This window comes from Nomascus leucogenys, chromosome 18 (genome assembly GCF_006542625.1).
Source record: "Nomascus leucogenys isolate Asia chromosome 18, Asia_NLE_v1, whole genome shotgun sequence".
In the NCBI taxonomy this organism is placed as follows: domain Eukaryota; kingdom Metazoa; phylum Chordata; class Mammalia; order Primates; family Hylobatidae; genus Nomascus; species Nomascus leucogenys.
The window spans coordinates 91376440-91394792 of NC_044398.1; the positions used below are offsets into that span (position 1 = coordinate 91376440).

Genomic DNA, 18353 nt, shown 5'->3' on the forward strand with positions numbered 1-18353 from the left:
TCATTCTTTGTTCAAGTATTTGTTGAGCTGGACCCAGATCTTGTTCTTACAATGAAGGATAAGAAGTACCAGGTACCTGCTGAAGTGAGTAAGAGGGGTGAGACTGGGGTGAGGCAGCAATTTAGGGTGGCAAGGGAAGATCCCTAACAGTGTTATTTAAGCCCACTTCTGGATGGATGAAAAGGAGCCAGCTCTGTGAAGAGCTGGGAAGTGTATTTTGGGCAGAGGGAACAACACAGTGACTTAGAAGCATGGAGTGCCTGACTTGTTCTGGGAGCTCTTAAAAGGTCAGTGTGACGGGAGCCTCATGTGTGAAGCTGGGGGAGGGAGGAACTGCGTGGCTTGGGGACGGGGGTCTGCTAGGTCACCATACGGAGGCAAGGCTTCATCCAGCGTCCCAAGCAACCGCTGAAGGGTCTTAAGCAGAGTGCAAGAATTGGGGTGTGTGTGTGTGTGTGTGTGTGTATGTATGTGTGTGTGTGTGTGTATGTGTGTGTGTGTTAAAAAATTTATTTTAGAGATGGGGTCTTGCTCTGTACCCCAGGCTGCAGTGCAGTGGTGTGATTATAGCTTGCTGAGCCTTGGACGCCTGGGCTTAAGCGATCTTCCTCCCTCAGCCTCTGAGTAGCTGAGAGTACATACAAGCAGGTGTCACCAGTCTGGGCTGATTTTTATTTTTATGTTTTACTTATTTTATTTATCTATTTATTTTTGAGGCAGAATGTCGCTCTGTGGCCCAGGCTGGAGTGCAGTGGCGCGATCTTGGCTCACTGCAGCCTCTGCCTCCTGGGAGAGACCGAGGTGGGCAGATCACCTGAGGTTGGGAGTTCAAGACCAGCTGGGCCAACATGGAGAAACCCTGTCTCTACTAAAAATATAAAATTAGCCAGGCATTTTGGCATGTGCCTGTAATCGCAGCTACTCGGGAGGCTGAGGCAGAAGAATCGCTTGAACCTGGGAGGCGGAGGTTGCAGTGAGCCAAGATCGTGCCATTGTACTCCAGCCTGGGCAATAAGAGTGAAACTCCGTCTCAAACAACAACAACAACAACAACAACAAACCTTTGCTGTCAAAAATAACCAAAGTCAAAAGATTGACATCAAATTGGAAAAAATACCAATAACATCAGAAAGGACTATTTTCCTCAACATATAAAGAACTTCCGTAAATAAGTAAACCTCAGCCTGGAAGAAAAATGAGCAGAGGGTATGAGCGCACAATTCACAGACAAGGAGGTACAGATGATTCTTAAATCTGAAAGGATGCTGAGCCTTGCTAATGATAGATTAAAACAAACATGGCCTCATCACGTTGCCACACCGTTTCTCACAAGGATTCACACATTTGATAATGCCTGGGTGAAGCGGTGAACCAGGAATCCTGTGCATTGTTGGTGGGAAAATCACTTGGTGTATTGTGGCAATAGCTGGCAAAATAAGCAAATACATATGCCCTTTATCCTTTAGAAATTCTTTTTTTTTTTTGAGATGGAGTCTCACTCTGTGGTTCAGGTGGAATGCAGTGGCATGATCTCTGCTCACTGCAGCCTCCACCTCCTGGTTTCCAGCGATTCTCCTGCCTTAGCCTCTCGAGTAGCTGGGATTACAGGTGTATGCCACCACACCGGTTAATTTTTGTATTTTTAGTAGAGACGGGGTTTCACCATGTTGGCCGGGCTGGTCTGGAACTCCTGACCTCAAGTGATCTGCCTGCCTCCGCCTCCCAGAGTGCTGGGATTACAGGTGTGAGCCACCATGGCCGGCCTATCCTATAGAAGTTCTTTAAAGGGATACTTAGATGTGTATGAAATGCCCCGTGTACATGGTAACCTTTAAAGATTGGAAACAACCAGAAGGTGCATCACCAGAGGCCTGGTAAAATTATGGTACAGCCATATCATAGAACGCTGTGTGTGCTGAAAATGAACACACTGATTAGATACTACATAAAGACAGTGGGGTACAGAATTCACTGGTAGCTCCAGTTTGAATAAAAAAGAACATATACACGGCCGGGCGCGGTGGCTCACGCCCGTAATTCCAGCACTCTGGGAGGCCGAGGCAGGCCGATCACCTGAGGTCAGGAGTTCAAGACCAGCCTGGCCAACATGGTGAAACCCCGTCTCTACAAAAATACAAAAATTAGCCAGGTGTGGTGACATGCGCCTGTAATCCCAGCTACTTGGGAGGCTGAGGCAGAAGAATTGCTTGAACCTGGGAAGTGGAGGTTGCAGTGAGCTGAGATTGCGCCATTTCACTCCAGCCTAGGTGACAGAGCGAGAGTTCATCTCAAAAAAAAAAAAACAAAAACAAACATATACACAGAATACTTTTAACTTTTTATTTTGAAATAATTATAGACTCACAGGAAGTTGCAAAAGTAGTACATACAGTCCCATGAACCCTTCACCCCCTCTTCTTTCAATGGTGACATATAACTGTAGCACACTGTCACAACTAGGAAATTGACATTAGTATAATACCAAACTACGGGCCTCACTGGGTTTTAACCAGCACTCGTGTGTGTGTGTGTGTGTGTGTAGTATTATGCAGTTTTATCCCATGCATAAATTCATGTAACCACTCCCACAATCAAGATACAGAATCGTTCTATAGAATATCTTTGTCGGTGGCTCACGCCTGTGATCCCAGCACTTTGGGAGGCTGAGGCAGGCAGATCACGAGGTCAGGAGTTCAAGACCAGCCTGACCAACATGGTGAAACCCCATCTCTACTAAAAATACAAAAATTAGCTGGGTGTGGTGGCGCGTACCTGTAATCCCAGCTACTCGGGACAGCTGAGGCAGGGTAATCGTTTGAACCCAGGAGGTGGAGGTTGTAGTGAGCTGAGATCACGCCACTACACTCCAGCCTGGGCAACAGAGGGAGACTGCGTCTCAGAAAAAAAGAAAGAAAACAATATATTTGTCAGGACTTTTCTGAGACTGGTAACAGTGGTTGGTGGCCCTCCAGGAGGGCAAATGGGCGGAAGGGCAAATGGGCGCCTAAGTGATAGGATGGGAAGGAGACATTCCTTTTCACTGTCATGTTAAAATTAACAGTTTAGGATGTCTGTGAGAAATTCTAACGGAACTGTCAAACAGGCCAGAGGCTCTGCCTGGGGATGGACGTGAGAGTTGTCATGGTGCCCCAGATGAGGGCATTTGACGTCTGGTGGAGGGAGGACCTCTATGGGAGAGTATGGCTCGGGGACTCAAGAATGGGTCCTCAGGGCTGTCAAGGTGAGAGGTCTGTGGAGATGGAGCCTCAGCCTGCAGGAGACAGAGTGGCCTGTGAGGTGGGGACAAACCTAGCCAGGGCTGTGAGGTGGAAGTTGAAGGGAGGGGCCCCTAGGAGGGAGTGCTGCTGAGGCTGAGTAAGAAAAGAGACTGTTATAAAATTCTTTCTTTCTTTAAAATCGAGGCTAGATTTTAACAGGATCCAAAAATAAGATGGCATCGTTTTAAACGTCTTTTTCTGTCTTTAAAAAAAGGAGTACAAGGCTGGATGAGGGGGCTTACACCTGTAATCCCTGTGCTTTTTTTTTTTTTCTTTGGAAATGAAGTCTTGCTTTTGTCCCCCAGGCTGGAGTGCAATGGCGTGATCTTGGCTCAGTGCAATCTCCGCCTTCTGGGTTCAAATGATTCTCCTGCCTCAGCCTTCTGAGTAGCTGGGATTACAGGTGCCTGCCACCATGCCCGGCTAATGTTTGTATTTTTAGTAGAGACGGGGTTTCGTCACATTGGGCAGGCTGGTCTCGAACTCCTGACCTCAGGTGATCTGCCCACCTTGGCCTCCCAAAGTACTGGGATTACAGACGTGAGCCACTGTGCCTGGCCAGTCCCTGTGTTTTTAATCCCTGTGGAATTAAAAAAATTAGCTGGGCATTGTGGCACACTTGTAGTCTCAGCTACTCAGGAGGCTGATGAGGGAGAATTGCTTGAGACCGGAAGTTTGAGGTTGCAATGAGCTGTGATCACACCACTCTACTCCAGCCTGGATGACAGGGTAAGACCTTGTCTCAAAAAAAAACACCAAAAAACAAACAACAAAGGGGTGTGTGTTGGGGGGAGATTATTTCACAGGTAAAACTAATCAATGGTGAGGAAAAAAGAAATTACAATAGTGGTTTGGGGAAGGGGCATGAGGGAACTTTCTAGAGTGACAGTTAATAGTCTATATCTTTTCTTTTTTTAAGAGACAAGATCTTGTTCTGTTGCCCAGGTTGGGGTGTAGTGGCACGGTCGGCAGCTCACTGCAGCCTCCAACACCTGGGCTTTAGCAATCCTCTTGCCTTAGCCTCCTGAGTAGCTAGGACTACAGGCACGTACCACCACACCTGGCTTATTTTTTTGTAGAGATGGGGTCTCTCCATCTTGCCCAGACTGGTTTCATACTCCTGGGCTCAAATGATCCTCCTGCCTTGGCCTCCCAAGGTGCTGGTCTATATCTTGATAGGGCTCTGGGTCACATGAGTTTGTCAAAACTCACATTAAGATTTGTGTGTTTTACCTTAAAAAACAAAACTGTAAACAAATATTGATCTCTAGTTAATGATGTGTGTGCTGAGATGTTTAGGTATCTGCAGCTGACTTTGAAATTTATTAAAACAGTAAGATGGACTGATGAATGAACAGAAGGATGAGCAGGTAGATAAAGATGGGCAGATGTGATCTCACAAAATATTAATTGTAGGTTTGGGCGTGCAGTATTATAATTTTTTTAAACTCTACTGTGTGTTTGAGAACTTTCAAAATAAAAGTTTTTGGGGAAACTTAAAAAACTACTGAACATGAAATACTCTGTCATATTATATTTAAATATTGCCTGATATTATGATCCTAGATCTATAAACATCTAAAGGGGTGTATTTTGTGCATTAAAAACGTCTGTATCCATTTTCCATTTCCTTTCAATCACTTACTTGTGGTATCAGCTTTTTGCCACACGCCTTTGGTGTATAAGGTTGAGGTTCAAGGTTCTCTAACACTTTCTGGGGAAAATAGCTTTAAGGCTATAAACTTGGCAGATATCACTACCCAGGAGTCCATTCTTAGCCAGCAGATTAACTTTTTGAGTCAATCTCAAACCAATTCCCCACCTTGGCTAGATAGAGCCTGAGAGAAAGGTACATCATTCACTGAACTGTGTGGCCATCGTCCTGGTTTCAGGCATCCCTTTCTTTTGCTCGCTCCCTCTGGCCTGACTGCTCTGGCATCCTGAATACTACTCTGGGTTCCTCTGAGCTCTAAAGTTCAAACTCTAAGTAAATTGCCCTGTTTTAGCTAAAACAAACAAAAGCCCGGTGGTCCCTTAAGTCATCTTTCCAAGGAAGGGCTCAGAGGATACATAAACTTTAAAAAATTTGTTTAATTTTTGTACAGAGGTAATTCATTTACGTGGCTCCAAATAAAACAAAAGTTTTGAACATATAGATTGAAAAGACCTCGTCCTACCCCTTTTCCAGCCTTCGGTCTTCTACTACTGCTGTAGTCTCCTGTGATTCCATCTGGGACTATTTTATGTCTACACAAGCATATGTCAATATATATACCTACCTGTCACTTAAAAAAAAACAAAACGGCCAGGCGCGGTGGCTCACGCCTGTAATCCCAGCACTTTGGGAGGCCGAGGTAGGCAGATCATGAGGTCAGGAGATCGAGACCATCCTGGCTAACACGGTGAAACCCTGTCTCTACTAAAAATACAAAAAAGTAGCCGGGCGTGGTGGCGGGTGCCTGTAGTCGCAGCTACTCGGGAGGCTGAGGCAAGAGAATGGCGTGAAGCCGGGAGGCGGAGGTTGCAGTGAGCCGAGATTGTGCCACTGCATTCCAGCCTTCATGACAGAGTGAGACTCCGTCTCAAAAACAAAACAAAACAAAACAAAATGGGTCATATGGATACTTATATGCCTCATCTTTTTTTTTTTCCTATAATTTCTTCAGTCATTTCCTTTTTGATAGACATTGGGTTAGTTTTTTTAAAAATATATAATTTTTGAGACAGGGTCTCACTCTCTCGCCCAGGCAGGAGTGCAGTGGCACAATCGTAGCTCACTACAGCCCTGACCTCATGGGTTCAAGTCATCCTTCTGCCTCCATCATCTGAGTAGCTGGGACTACAGGTACGGACCACCACACTCGGTTACTTTTTTTTTTTGAGACAAGGTCTCTCACCCAGGCTGGAGTGCACTGACATGATTACAGCTCACTGCAACCTTGACCTCACAGGCTCTATCAGTCCTCCCACCTCAGCCTCCTGAGTAGCTGGGACTACAGGTGCATGCCGCCATGCCTCGCTAATCTTCGTATTTTTTGTTTATTTATTTATTTTGAGACGGAATTTCATTCTTGTTGCCCAGGGTGGAGTGCAGTCGCACCATCTTGGCTCACCGCAACCTCTGCCTCCCGGGTTCAAGCGATTCTCCTGCCCCAGCCTCCAGAGTAGCTGGAATTATAGGCATGTGCCACCACGCCCCGCTAATTTTGTATTTTTAGTAGAGATGGGGTTTCCTCATGTTGGCCAGGCTGGTCTGGAACTCCTCACCTCAGGTGATCTGCCCACCTCAGCCTCCCAAAGTGCTGGGATTACAGGCATGAGCCACCGTGCCCTGCCAATTTTTTTTTTTTCTTTTTTTTGAGACGGAGTGTTACTCTTGTTGCCCAGGCTGGAGTGCAATGGCGCGATCCTGGCTCACTGCAACCTCCACCTCCCAGGTTCAAGTGATTCTCCTGCCTCAGCCTCCCAAATAGCTGGGATTACAGGTATGCACCACCATGCCCAGCTAATTTTGTATTTTCAGTAGAGATGGGGTTTCTCCATGTTGGCCAGGCTGGTCTCGAACTCCTGACCTCAGATGATCCACTCGCCTCAGCCTCTCAAAGTGCTGGATTACAGGCGTGAGCCACCGTGCCCGGCCTCTTTTAAAATTTTTTGTAGAGATAGGGGGTCTCCCTGTGTTGCCCAGGTTGCTCTTGAACTCCTAGGCTCAAGTGATCTTCCTGCCTTTGCCTCTTAAAGTGATGGGATTACAGGTGTGAGCTACCATGAGTGGCCTGAGTAAATTTAAAAAATCTTTTTCTTCTACAGATAGTGCTTCCTTAAATTACTTTGTAGATACAAATTTTTAAAAAACATTTATAAATTAAAAAAATATATATATATAAATTTTTTTTAAAAAGCATTTCTATTAAGGACATGGGCCAACATGTCCAAGTAGATAGAAGGGTGGAATGAGCTTCCATGCCCCTCATCCAGCTGGAACCATTATCCGTATTTTTGGCATTCTTGTTTTATTTCCACCCAGCTACCCCCCTTTTGGCTAAACTGTTTTAAAAGCACATTCCAGAAATAGTGCCATTTTACTGTAGTGTCATGGACTTCTTAAACTTCTTATTTTGTAATGTTTCAAACACATACAAAGTCCAGAGAATAGTACTGAAGAATCCCCTGCACTTCTCACCCTCCCCTGGTTATCAGCGTTCTGCTGTTTCCTCCCCACCTCACACCCAACCCCCCCTTTTTTGTTGTTGCTGGAGTATTTTAAAGCAAGTCGCCTATGTCATATCCTTTCCCATGTAAACACTTCAGTAAAGTACCAACTTTATAGGACAAAAATATTGAGAACTGACAGTGTTTCAAAGAAGAAAGGGATTAGTACCAGTTATCAGCATTTGGGACATTCCAAGTCCCATCTCACCCTTATACTTTGAAAAAAATGAGATTTAAAAATAAAGCTGCAAACGCCAAGCAATAATGAAACTAAAAAATTTCAGCAACGTACTTGAAACATGAGTGGAATTTCCCTTCCTGTCACCTGGGTCCACATATGCGGTTTATGTGTAAGATGTTGTCTTAAGTTTAGGTCTCAGTTGTTCTCAACTGGGGCTGATTGTGCTTTCCCCACCCTGACATTTAACAATATCTGGAGACATTTTTGGTTGTGAGTGGGGTTGGGGTGAGGTGCTACAGGCATAGTGGGTAGAGGCAGAAATACTGCCAACATCCTGCAATCACAAGGCAAGGAATTAGCTAGCCCAGAATGCCGAGCCTGAGAAACTCTAGTTTGGGCCACTGGGAGGTGTTTTATCTCAGATGTCTTCTCTGTGTCTCTCCTTGAACTTGGGGAACTGCTCAGTGAATGTTGATTAGTGGAGGTGGGGCCCAAAAGAATGATATGTGTTGACATTTGCAAGTGGTATATTGAAGATAACATTTTATTATCCAGAAAATTCCAATAGAAGTAACTTTATATCATTCTTTTATCTGTTGTATCAACAATAATCATTTTGGAAGTTTGTGGGACAAAATATGTATAAGGTTTAAACTTGGCTTACAAGGAAGTCAGACTCCCTCAGAGGCAAGCGGATGTGAAACCCTTTTATTTCTGGAGAGCTTCCAGAAGCAAAACAAGGCCGGAACTGTTCTAGGGACAGCTTATACGTGCGTGTAGACAGGGGAAAAACAAAACCTGAAGCCAAAAGAGGGAAGAGGAAAGGAAGGGGAGACATGACTTTTTCCTGGAGACTGCTCAGGAAGGGTATTCGAAGTCTGCATAGCCATTCAGCCTTAAAGAATGTGAAAACTGGCTGGGCACGGTGGCTCACACCTATAATCCCACACTTTGGGAGGCCGAGGTAGGGGGATCACCTGAGGTTGGAGTTCGAGACCAGCTTGACCAGTAAGGTGAAACCCCATCTCTCCTAAAAATACAAAAATTAGCCAGGCGTGGTGGCAGGCGTCTGTAGTCCCAGCCACTCAGGAGGCTGAGACAGAAGAATTGCTTGAACCCAGGAGGCAGAGGTTGTAGTGAGCTGAGATCACGAGATCGCGCCACTGCACTCCAGCCTGGGCAATGGAGCGAGGCTCTGTCTCAAAAAAAAAAAAAAAAAAGAATGTGAAAACGGTGTGCTTATGGTGGCATGCTGGACCACAGGGGATCCACAAAGATGACTCCTGTAGGGTCCCTGCTGTCCAGGACCCTGGAGTCAAGTCAGAAATGGATGTGTCCACAGCTGATTGTGTGACAAGGTCTGGATTTATGGGTGTTTTGATTGGAGTCCAGGGGCCCTGGTACCTTATGTGCTTTTTTGCCTTGTTTCTTTCCAGATTGCTCATTTAGAAAGTGAATGTGTGGGATAACATGTCCAGTGTGTCCGAGGAGAGAAGAAAAAGGCAGCAGAACATTAAGGAAGGACTACAGTTTATACAGTAAGAGCTTCAGAGTTCTTGTGCTCTTGCCGTGTCCTAATTCTTTGGTGTGGATATATGTTTTGTGGAGAGTGAGAACACTTTAGTCATGTTTAATGGGTCCAGTTAATTTGGGTTAGAAACTCCATATTCTAGCAATATTTTTTTCTTTTGTCCATTTGAACATTCTTGCATTCGGAAGCAAGTCTTAATGTTGCTGGCTTTTAGGGCTACAATTGTTAGTCTCCCCCAAAACATTAGACTGAGGAATTTGAATTTGTTCTACGAACAGTGCTGCTGAGTGGAAAGTGACTGAAAATGAACATCTGGCGGCACAGAGGACTTCTGTGATCAGACGTGTCTGTTCAGAAGCTCAGTGTTTAATTGGACTTCTTGAAGCATGTCAATGATGAGACAGCTGTGGTTTGGATGGACGTGTCCGGGCAGAAGGGCCTCTTTGTTCCTTCCTGGGAAGGAGACATTCTCTCTATACTGCAGTAAATTGGATCAAATATTGTTAGTGGCTCTGTACTATTTTTAACCTCTTTTTTGGCAGTTGAAGAATTAGGGTTTTTAAAAAATAGAAGTAGGTTTGAAAGTAAAGTGTTGTACTTAAAAAATACTAAGGAATAGTATGTGTGTATATATATATATACACACACACGTATATGTATATACGTATTTTTTTTTCCGTAACTGTAGTCATCTGTGAATAATGGTAGTAAAGGAGGAGGAAGTCTTTGAAATATGCCTTGAATCAGTGGCAAGCTAATGGAACCACAGATTTAAGATGACTTCTGGCTGAACAAGTCCCGATAAGGAGCTTGATAATTACAGTTAATTTGTTTCTTCTTCTTAGGTCACCACTGTCATATCCAGGAACACAGGAGCAATATGCGGTAATGACTCTGGGAAGGTCTGCTTGAAAGCTCTGCAAGTGGCTTGTGAACTGTAATTTGTTGCAGGGGTTGGGAAATGATGGCCTTGTGGGCCCAATTTGGCCTGCTGTCCTTTTTTTTTTATTTTTATTTTTGCAAATAAAGCTTTATTGGAACACAGCCACACTCATTTGTTTATGTATTTATTATCTGTGGCTGCTTTTGCAACATATGGTAGTTTTGACAGAGACCATATGGCCCGTGGAGCCTAAAACATGTACTGTCTGGGCATTTGCAGAAAAAGTTTGCCAACCCCTTCTATATAGGACTTTTTTTTTTTTTCTTTTCTCTCTTTTTTTTTTTTTTTTTTTTTTGCATACTTGCACAGTTGTCCTGTATTTTCTTTCCTCTATTAGTGTGGTTTAGAATTAATTTATCTTTTGAGCCCCTTGAAAATTACTTCTCATGTCATTAAAAATAAGTGGGACAGAATTTATTGAGAAAGAGTGTGTGGAACATCTTTTTCTGTTAGGAGATGTTCTGACAGCAGCAAAGGGGGACTGGATACCGAGAGGGAAGAACTAGTGATCTGCTGTTTAGGAACAGGGAGAAAGCCCAGTTCACTGGGACTTTGACTGCAGACTCTTGTCTCTACTAGCTATTGGTTCACCTGTGTTATTTTTCCTCTGAGGGTTTTGAGGCTTCTAAATGTCACTTTCTTGCTGCCTCTCTCCTTCCTCTCCTTTTCTTCTCTCTTGTTCCTTAGCTCTCTACAAACAGATTTAGAATAAAAAAGTATTAGAGCCAGAAATAAACTGTAACAGTTGTTTCATTTTGCACATGTGGAACTGGGGTCTAAAGATGTTAAGTGGCATGTCACGAGTTACATTGATTGTTAATGGTTGATCTGTCCAGTCTTAAAATAATTTTATCAGCTTAGACAGGAATTCATAAAATGAGACAAAACAAGTTGAATATTTTTCTGATCTTGTGATGAAAAAGGGCTTTTAAAATACTAAAGTATGGCCAGGTGTGGTGGTTCACACCTGTAATCCCAGCATTTTCGGAGGCTGAAGAGGGCGGATCACTTGAGACCAGGAGTTTGAGACCAGCCTGGGCAACATGGCGAAACCCTGTCTCTACTAAAAATACAAAAATTAGCCGACTGTGGTGGCAGGTGCCTGTAATCCCAGCTACTCGGGAGGCTAAGACACGAGAATCACTTGAACCCAGGAGGTGAAGTCGCAGTGAGCCGAGATGGTGCCACTGTACTCCAGCCTGGGTGCCAGAATGAGACTCTGTCTCAAAAAAAAAAAAAACACTAAATTAAAGCATGATAGAAATAATGAAGGAAAATGACAAACTTTCATACATGCTAAAAGAATGTATATACTTACTTGATAAGAAAAAAGTTTAACATCCCCCTCCCCCCAAATCAGTAAATGACCTGAGCAATTTACAGAAAAAGGAATAAAAGGGGACCATAAAAATGTGGAATTGTTCAACTTCACTGGTAAAGACATGCAAATACAAAGAGGATACCATTAAAAAAAAAAGAAACAAAAAAAAAACAGAAAACGATACCATTTTCCACCTAGAAATTGGTAGATTTTACATATATGTGCACGCGTACCCAGGCACGTGTACACATGCACACACGCTACCCAATGTGTATGGGTGCTATAAAGTAAACCACTAGAACCATTTTTCATCATGGCCTTTTTGGAAGGCATTTTGGAAATACTGCTCAAAAGCCTTAAACTATTCATTCTCTTTGACTTGGGGCTTCCACTTGGTTTCTCTAGTGGGCACAGAATTGGAGATGTGAACAAATATTTATAAGGTTCTTTTGCTGCATTTTTCTTAATAGTGAGAAATTGAATTTCCCCTTGAAAAAGCAAGCAAGATTCAATCCCTAGCTGAGATAGCAGTGACTTGGGCTGCATCTCACAATTTCTTAGAGCAGTGCTGCTGTTCTGTCACATTGTTTCCTGTGAAGTTTTAGGTATAAAAATTAAAATTTACTTATACCGTATCTTGTTTGATAAAAGGCTTCAAGTGGTAACTTTCTTTTTTTTTAGGTATACTTGCGTGCTCTCGTGAGAAATCTTTTTAATGAAGGAAATGACGTTTATCGGGAACGTGATTGGAACAACTCGATAAGCCAGTACACGGAAGCTTTGAATATAGCTGATTATGCAAAATCTGAAGAAATTTTAATCCCCAAAGAAATAATTGAAAAACTATATATAAATCGTATTGCCTGCTATTCTAATATGGTGAGTTGTAATTTTTTAAATGATGTTTCTAGAGTGAAAAGAATTTTTTCAATGACTTAGTACATTAATAAAAAGTCAATTTCTTAAGTTTTTAAGAAAGTCATATTACCTGCTTTTGGAGTGGCATGAGGCTTCTAAAAATTAGCTTTGCATTGGCTGGGTGCGGTGGCTCATGCCTGTAATCCCAGCACTTTGGGAGGCCAAGGTGGGTGGATCATGAGGTCAGGAGTTTGAGACCAGCCTTGCCAATATGGTGAAACCCCGTCTCTACTAAAAATAAAAAAATTAACTGGGCGTGGTGGCACGTGCCTGTAGTCCCAGCTGCCCGGGAGGCTGAGGCAGGAGAATTGCTTGAACCCAGGAGGCGGAGGTTGCAGTGAGTCGAGATTGTGCCACTGCCCTCCAGCCTGGGCGACAGAGCAAGACTCCGTCTCAAAAAATAAAATAAAATAAAATAATAAAAATTAGCTTTGGACAAAAGGTTAGGGATTTAAGAAATAATTTGTTTCTTAGTTACTGGTCCTTGACGATTCCCATTTGAGTACAGCTTTTAAAGGTGTGTCTGCTTATAAAAAAGTCATCTCGGGAAGATACAGGTCTTCACAGGTCAGTGTGTCTTTCAGGTATCCATGTTCACAGTTAACATCTTAGTCAAGATCCAGTTAATCTTGTAAAACACTCTTTGTAAAAAACACTCTTACGAGTGTTTTTTTTAATCATGAAATAGTAATTAGTCTTCAAAGGAATTCACACTAGCTTTTCACATTTTTAAGCTTAAAAAGCTTTTGAAGTGCTTTTTTTTTCTTTTTTTTTTCCTTTTAAAACTTTTTTTTTTTTTTGAGGCAAGAGTTTCATTCTTGTTGCCCAGGCTGGAGTGCAATGGCATGATCTCGGCTCACTGTAACCTCCGCCTCCCGGGTTCAAGTGATTCTCCTGCCTCAGCCTCCCGAGTAGCTGAGATTACAGGCCTGCACCACCACACCTGGCTAATTTTGTATTTTTAGTAGAGACTGGGGCGGTCTCCATGTTGGTCAGGCTGGTCTCGAACTCCTGACCTCAGGTTATCCGCCCGCCTCAGCTTCCCAAAGTGCTGGGATTACAGGCATGAGCCATCACGCCTGGCCACCTTTTTTAAATTTTTGAGATGGAGTCTCACTCTGTTGCCCAGGCTGGAATGCAGTGGCACAATCTTGGCTTACTGTATCCTCCATCTCCTGGGTTCAAGTGATTTTCCTGCTTCAGCCTCCCGAGTAGCTGGGATTACAGGCACCCGCCACCACGCCTGGCTAATTTTTGTATTTTTAGTAGAGATGGGGTTTTACCATGTTGGCCAGGCTGGTCTTGAACTCCTGACCTCAGGTGATCCACCCACCTCGGCCTCCCAAAGTGCTGGGACTACAACCGTGAGCCACCGTGCCCAGCCTGAAGTGCTTTTAATTTTCACTGTGGATACTCAGTAAAATATAACCATGAATTTAAGAAAAATATCCGTGTTGTCACCTAGCTCTTTGTTAAAGAGCATTCATTGTTTATTTATTTTGTTTTGGGTAATATATTCCATATCAGTTAGCTGTTTGGAGTTACGTTTCTGTTTGACATCTTAATGTGCTCCAGAAAAGGGTAACTACAGAGGAGAGAATAGGAGAGGGACACCTGGGGACGTCAGTTAGGTCTGGAAAGCTTTATTTCTTGAAGATCTGGGGACTTTCTGGCCAAATATTAGCATTTGTCTGACCTGGATGGTGAGTACATGGGTATTCATGATATTTTTTCTACTTTTGTGTATTTGAAATTTCATAAAATAATTAAAAAAATAAAAGTAATACTGTTAACTTGGAGTTTAGAGGGAGGGTAATAGGATGGGGTATTAATTTGTTTTTATTACTGGAAGGCCTCAGTGCAAGAAATGAATTGTTTGATTGCTGACTTTATTCTTTGGTCTTACACACCAGGGTTTCCATGATAAAGTTTTGGAGGACTGCAATATAGTCCTCAGTTTAAATGCCAGTAACTGCAAAGCTCTGTATCGGAAATCTAAGGCTTTAAGTGATTTAGGAAGATACAAAAAGGCTTACGATGCTGTAGCAAAGTGCTCCTTAGCAGTGCCTCAGGTACGGAATTTATAGTTTTATTTGTTTACATCATAACCATTTACATCATAATAAATGGCATTTAAAGAGTTAAATTTTCCAGGCACCCATCAACCTGCTTCAGTTGGGTATAATTGCTAACGAAGCTGGTGTCTTGATGGGAAACTTCACTGTTTTGTCTGTTCTTCACCGTTAGTAAATATAACCCTTTGTTAATTATATATACTTATTTTTTTCAGGATGAGCATGTAATAAAACTAACTCAAGAGCTAGCTCAGAAATTGGGATTTAAAATAAGAAAAGCATATGTCAGAGCTGAGGTAAGCTGGAGTTCTCTCCATAAGGTGTTTTCATTTTGTTTTATAACTTGGAGTCAGTTCTGTTTTTAAATTAGTGTCTTTATTTTATTTCAGCTCTCATTAAAATCAGTTCCTGGGGATGGGGCTACCAAGGTAAAGTTATTTTTTCTGTCAAAATTATAATTTTTTTTTTAAAGGGAAGGATGGGAGCAATGCTGCTTTTAGTATTTTTAGTGTGTGTTTATTTTTGGAACATTTTTAATTCCTCAAACACATAATTGGCCATAGCTTCCTGTCACTTTATTTTTTTTGAGACAGAGTCTTGTTCTGTTGCCCAGGCTGGAGTGCAGTGTCCTGATCTTGGCTCACTGCAGCCTGCACCTCCTGGGCTCAAGCGATCCTCCCACCTCAGCCTCCTGAGTAGCTGGGACCACAGGCACACACCACCATGCCTGGCAAATTTTTGAATTTTTTGTAGCGATGGGGTTTCACCATGTTGCCTAGGCTGGCCTCAAACTCCTGAGCTCAAGTGTTCCTCCTGCCTTGGCCTCCCACCAAATGCTGGGATTGTAGGTGTGAGCCACCTCTTCTGGCCACTTCCAGTCACTTTACAAAAGAACATCTACAACTCAAGTAATACATTTTAGCTGTAACCAGCATTTCCTGAATGCTCCAGTGGGGCATTTTATAGGATGTTAATAGATGTTAGGTTTCAGTGCAATAAGAGCGGTTCAGGGCCAAATACTAGTTTTGGGAGTCATTTGTGATAAAATTAACAAAGGTTTTTGTGTTGTTTTTTTTTTTAATTTTAAAATTAAAATTTTCTTGGGGCTAATAGGATGCTAATGGCTATTGTGAGTCGGGCAATGAATGGTGGCCAAATTAGTCCATTATTCTGCTGAATAGGCTTTGAGAAATGCTGGTCCACAAGAAATAAGTGGCAGCACTGCTAGACCAGCATCTCACCTAACACCACGTGTATACAGGTTTGCGTGTTCCATTCATTTCTTGGATCTTAATTGGGAGTTGAATTTCTGTGGAAACCTGCATTGCTCTCTTAGGGTGAGTTTTTTTCTTTTTTTTTTTTTTCCAAGACGGAGTCTTGCTCTGTTACCTAGGCTGGAATGCAGTGGCGCTATCTCAGCTCACTGCAGCCTCCACCTCCCGGGTTCAAGCAGTTCTCTTGCGTCAGCCTCCTGGGTAGCTGGGATTACAGATGCCTGCCGCCATGCCTGGCTAATTTTTGCATTTTTAGTAGAGACAGGGTTTCACCATGTTGGCCAGGCTGGTCTCAAACTCCTGACCTCGTGATCTGCCTGTCTTGGCCTCCCCAGGTGCTGGGATTACAGGCGTGAGCCACTGTGCCTGGCCTAGGGTGAGTTTTACTGATTGTTTTATGGCTTAGAGTCCTGAAAATATTATGACCCATTGTTTGGTTTAATTTCTAGGCTTTGAACCATTCTGTAGAAGATATTGAGCCAGGTATGTTTTCACATATCATCTTAACAATTTGAATAGTGCCAGCTTTGTACCTGATGTCTTTGTACACGATGTATTGTTGTCAAATAATATTGCTGTGTGGTTATATTCATATTAATGTATTAATATTAAAGTGAGAATGATTTCCAACGCTGCCTTTGTACCTTTGGATGTGCCAGTGAGTGACTGAAAAGTGTTGGATGTTAGTAAGCAATCACTGACACCCCCTGTGGCCTTGCTGCTGTCTGATAGCTGTGCCCAAAAAAAGGTACAGGCATTTTGTGAAAGAAGGATAAGTTTTCACAAGTGACTGTATCTGTTTGGAATTGCTTTACTATACTGTCAATTTTATTATTTTTATAATTGCCTTCATATTTTCATCTTCATATCTCTATTATTGGGGATTAATGCTATTATTATGTAAGTACAATGAAAGTGACTGAGTACATTTCCATCTGTGTTACAGATTTATTAACTCCAAGGCAAGAAGCAGTTCCTGTTGTGTCTTTACCTGCACCCAGTTTTTCTCATGAAGTTGGAAGTGAGCTGGCCTCAGTTCCTGTTATGCCCTTAACTTCTATTTTGCCACTGCAAGTGGAAGAGAGTGCTCTGCCATCTGCAGTGCTGGCAAATGGAGGAAAGATGCCCTTCACTATGCCAGAAGCTTTTCTAGATGATGGGGATATGGTCCTTGGAGATGAACTAGACGACCTCCTTGATTCTGCACCTGAAACTAATGAAACTGTTATGGTAAGTTTCAGTGTTACTCAAGTTTCTTCTGAAGACAGGGTTAACTTTTTTAAAATTGTAATATAACTTGATAGACTTTTTCAGTATTGCGTATAGGCTGAATTTGGATTTTTTTTTTAACCTTGAAAGTTACTTTTGTTCTTCTCTACTGAAACTGGTTAATTTGATCATTTTGAAATAAAAAAAGAAACAATGCTATCTAGTAATTAGCCAATTTCTTTTCCATTTCATATTGGGATCTCATATTATGGAAAGGGCAAATATAACATTCTGATAAAAAATAGGCATTTGATATTTAAGAAAAAATGAATTATATAGATTAAGGACTTCTTATTCTTTTTATTTATTTATTTATTTTCAGACAGAGTCTCACTCTGTTGCCCAGGCTGGAGTGCAGTGGCGCAATCTCGGCTCTGAGTAGCTGGGACTACAGGCGCCCGCCACCATGCCTGGCTAATTTTTTTGTATTTTTAGTAGAGATGGGGTTTTACTGCATTAGCCAGAATGGTCTCTCGATCTCCTTGACCTCGTGATCCACCTGCCTCGGCCTCCCAAAGTGCTGGGATTACAGGTGTGAGCCACTGCTTCTAGCCTCAGGACTTCTTATTCTTAAAGATAATCCTCTAGCAACCACATACTTTAAAGCGGGGTTCAGCCATCTATAGCCCAGAGGCTAAATCTGGCCTATTACCTGTTTTCGTATGGCTTCCAAACTAAGAATATTTTTTATAATTCTTAAATGGTTGAGAGAAGAACAAAAAGAGAATAGTATTTTGTGACATATGGAGATTATATGAAACTAGCCTGGGTAACCATAGCAAGGGCACATCTCTACGAAAAATTAAAAACAGCCTGGCTTGGTGGTGCGTGGCTGTGGTCCCACTGCTTGGAAGGCTGAGGGGAGAGGATCACTTGCGCCCAGGAGGTTGAGGCTGCAGTGAATACTGATTGTGCCATGCACTCTAGCCTGGGCAACACAGTGAGACCCTGTCTCAATCAGTCAATCAATAAAATTATACGACATTCCAATTTCAGGGTCCATAAGTAAAGTTTTACTGGAACACATCAGTGATTATTCATTTTATGTGCTGTCTGTGGCTGCTTTTGCACTGCAACAGCATAGTTGAGTCCTTGCAACAGGGACTGTGTGGCCTACAGAGCCTAAAATACTTAGTGTCCATCCCTGTATAGAAAGCCTTTTCTGCTGGGTGCAGTGATGCACGCCTGTAATCACAGCACTTTGGGAGGCTGAGGCGGGCAGATCACCAGGAGTTCGAGACCAGCCTGGCCAACATGGGAAAACCCTGCCTCTACCAAAAATTACAAAAATTAGCTGGGCATGGTGGTGCACATCTGTAATCGCAGGTACTTGGGTGGCTGAGGCAAGAGA

At 42.7% G+C, this 18353-nt stretch overlaps 1 protein-coding gene across 1 annotated transcript in view; it reads left to right on the forward strand.

Moving 5' to 3' along the window:
- ZC3H7A (zinc finger CCCH-type containing 7A) overlaps nt 1-18353 on the forward strand; it is a 45953-nt gene that overhangs the window by 5692 nt on the left and 21908 nt on the right. Inside the window, exons 2-9 of the mRNA XM_030798258.1 lie at nt 9108-9209; nt 10048-10087; nt 12148-12345; nt 14298-14456; nt 14675-14755; nt 14849-14887; nt 16183-16216; nt 16680-16963. Coding sequence (XP_030654118.1) covers nt 9142-9209; nt 10048-10087; nt 12148-12345; nt 14298-14456; nt 14675-14755; nt 14849-14887; nt 16183-16216; nt 16680-16963 — 903 coding nt within the window. The 5' untranslated portion in view covers nt 9108-9141. The remainder of the gene's footprint in view (nt 1-9107; nt 9210-10047; nt 10088-12147; nt 12346-14297; nt 14457-14674; nt 14756-14848; nt 14888-16182; nt 16217-16679; nt 16964-18353) is intronic.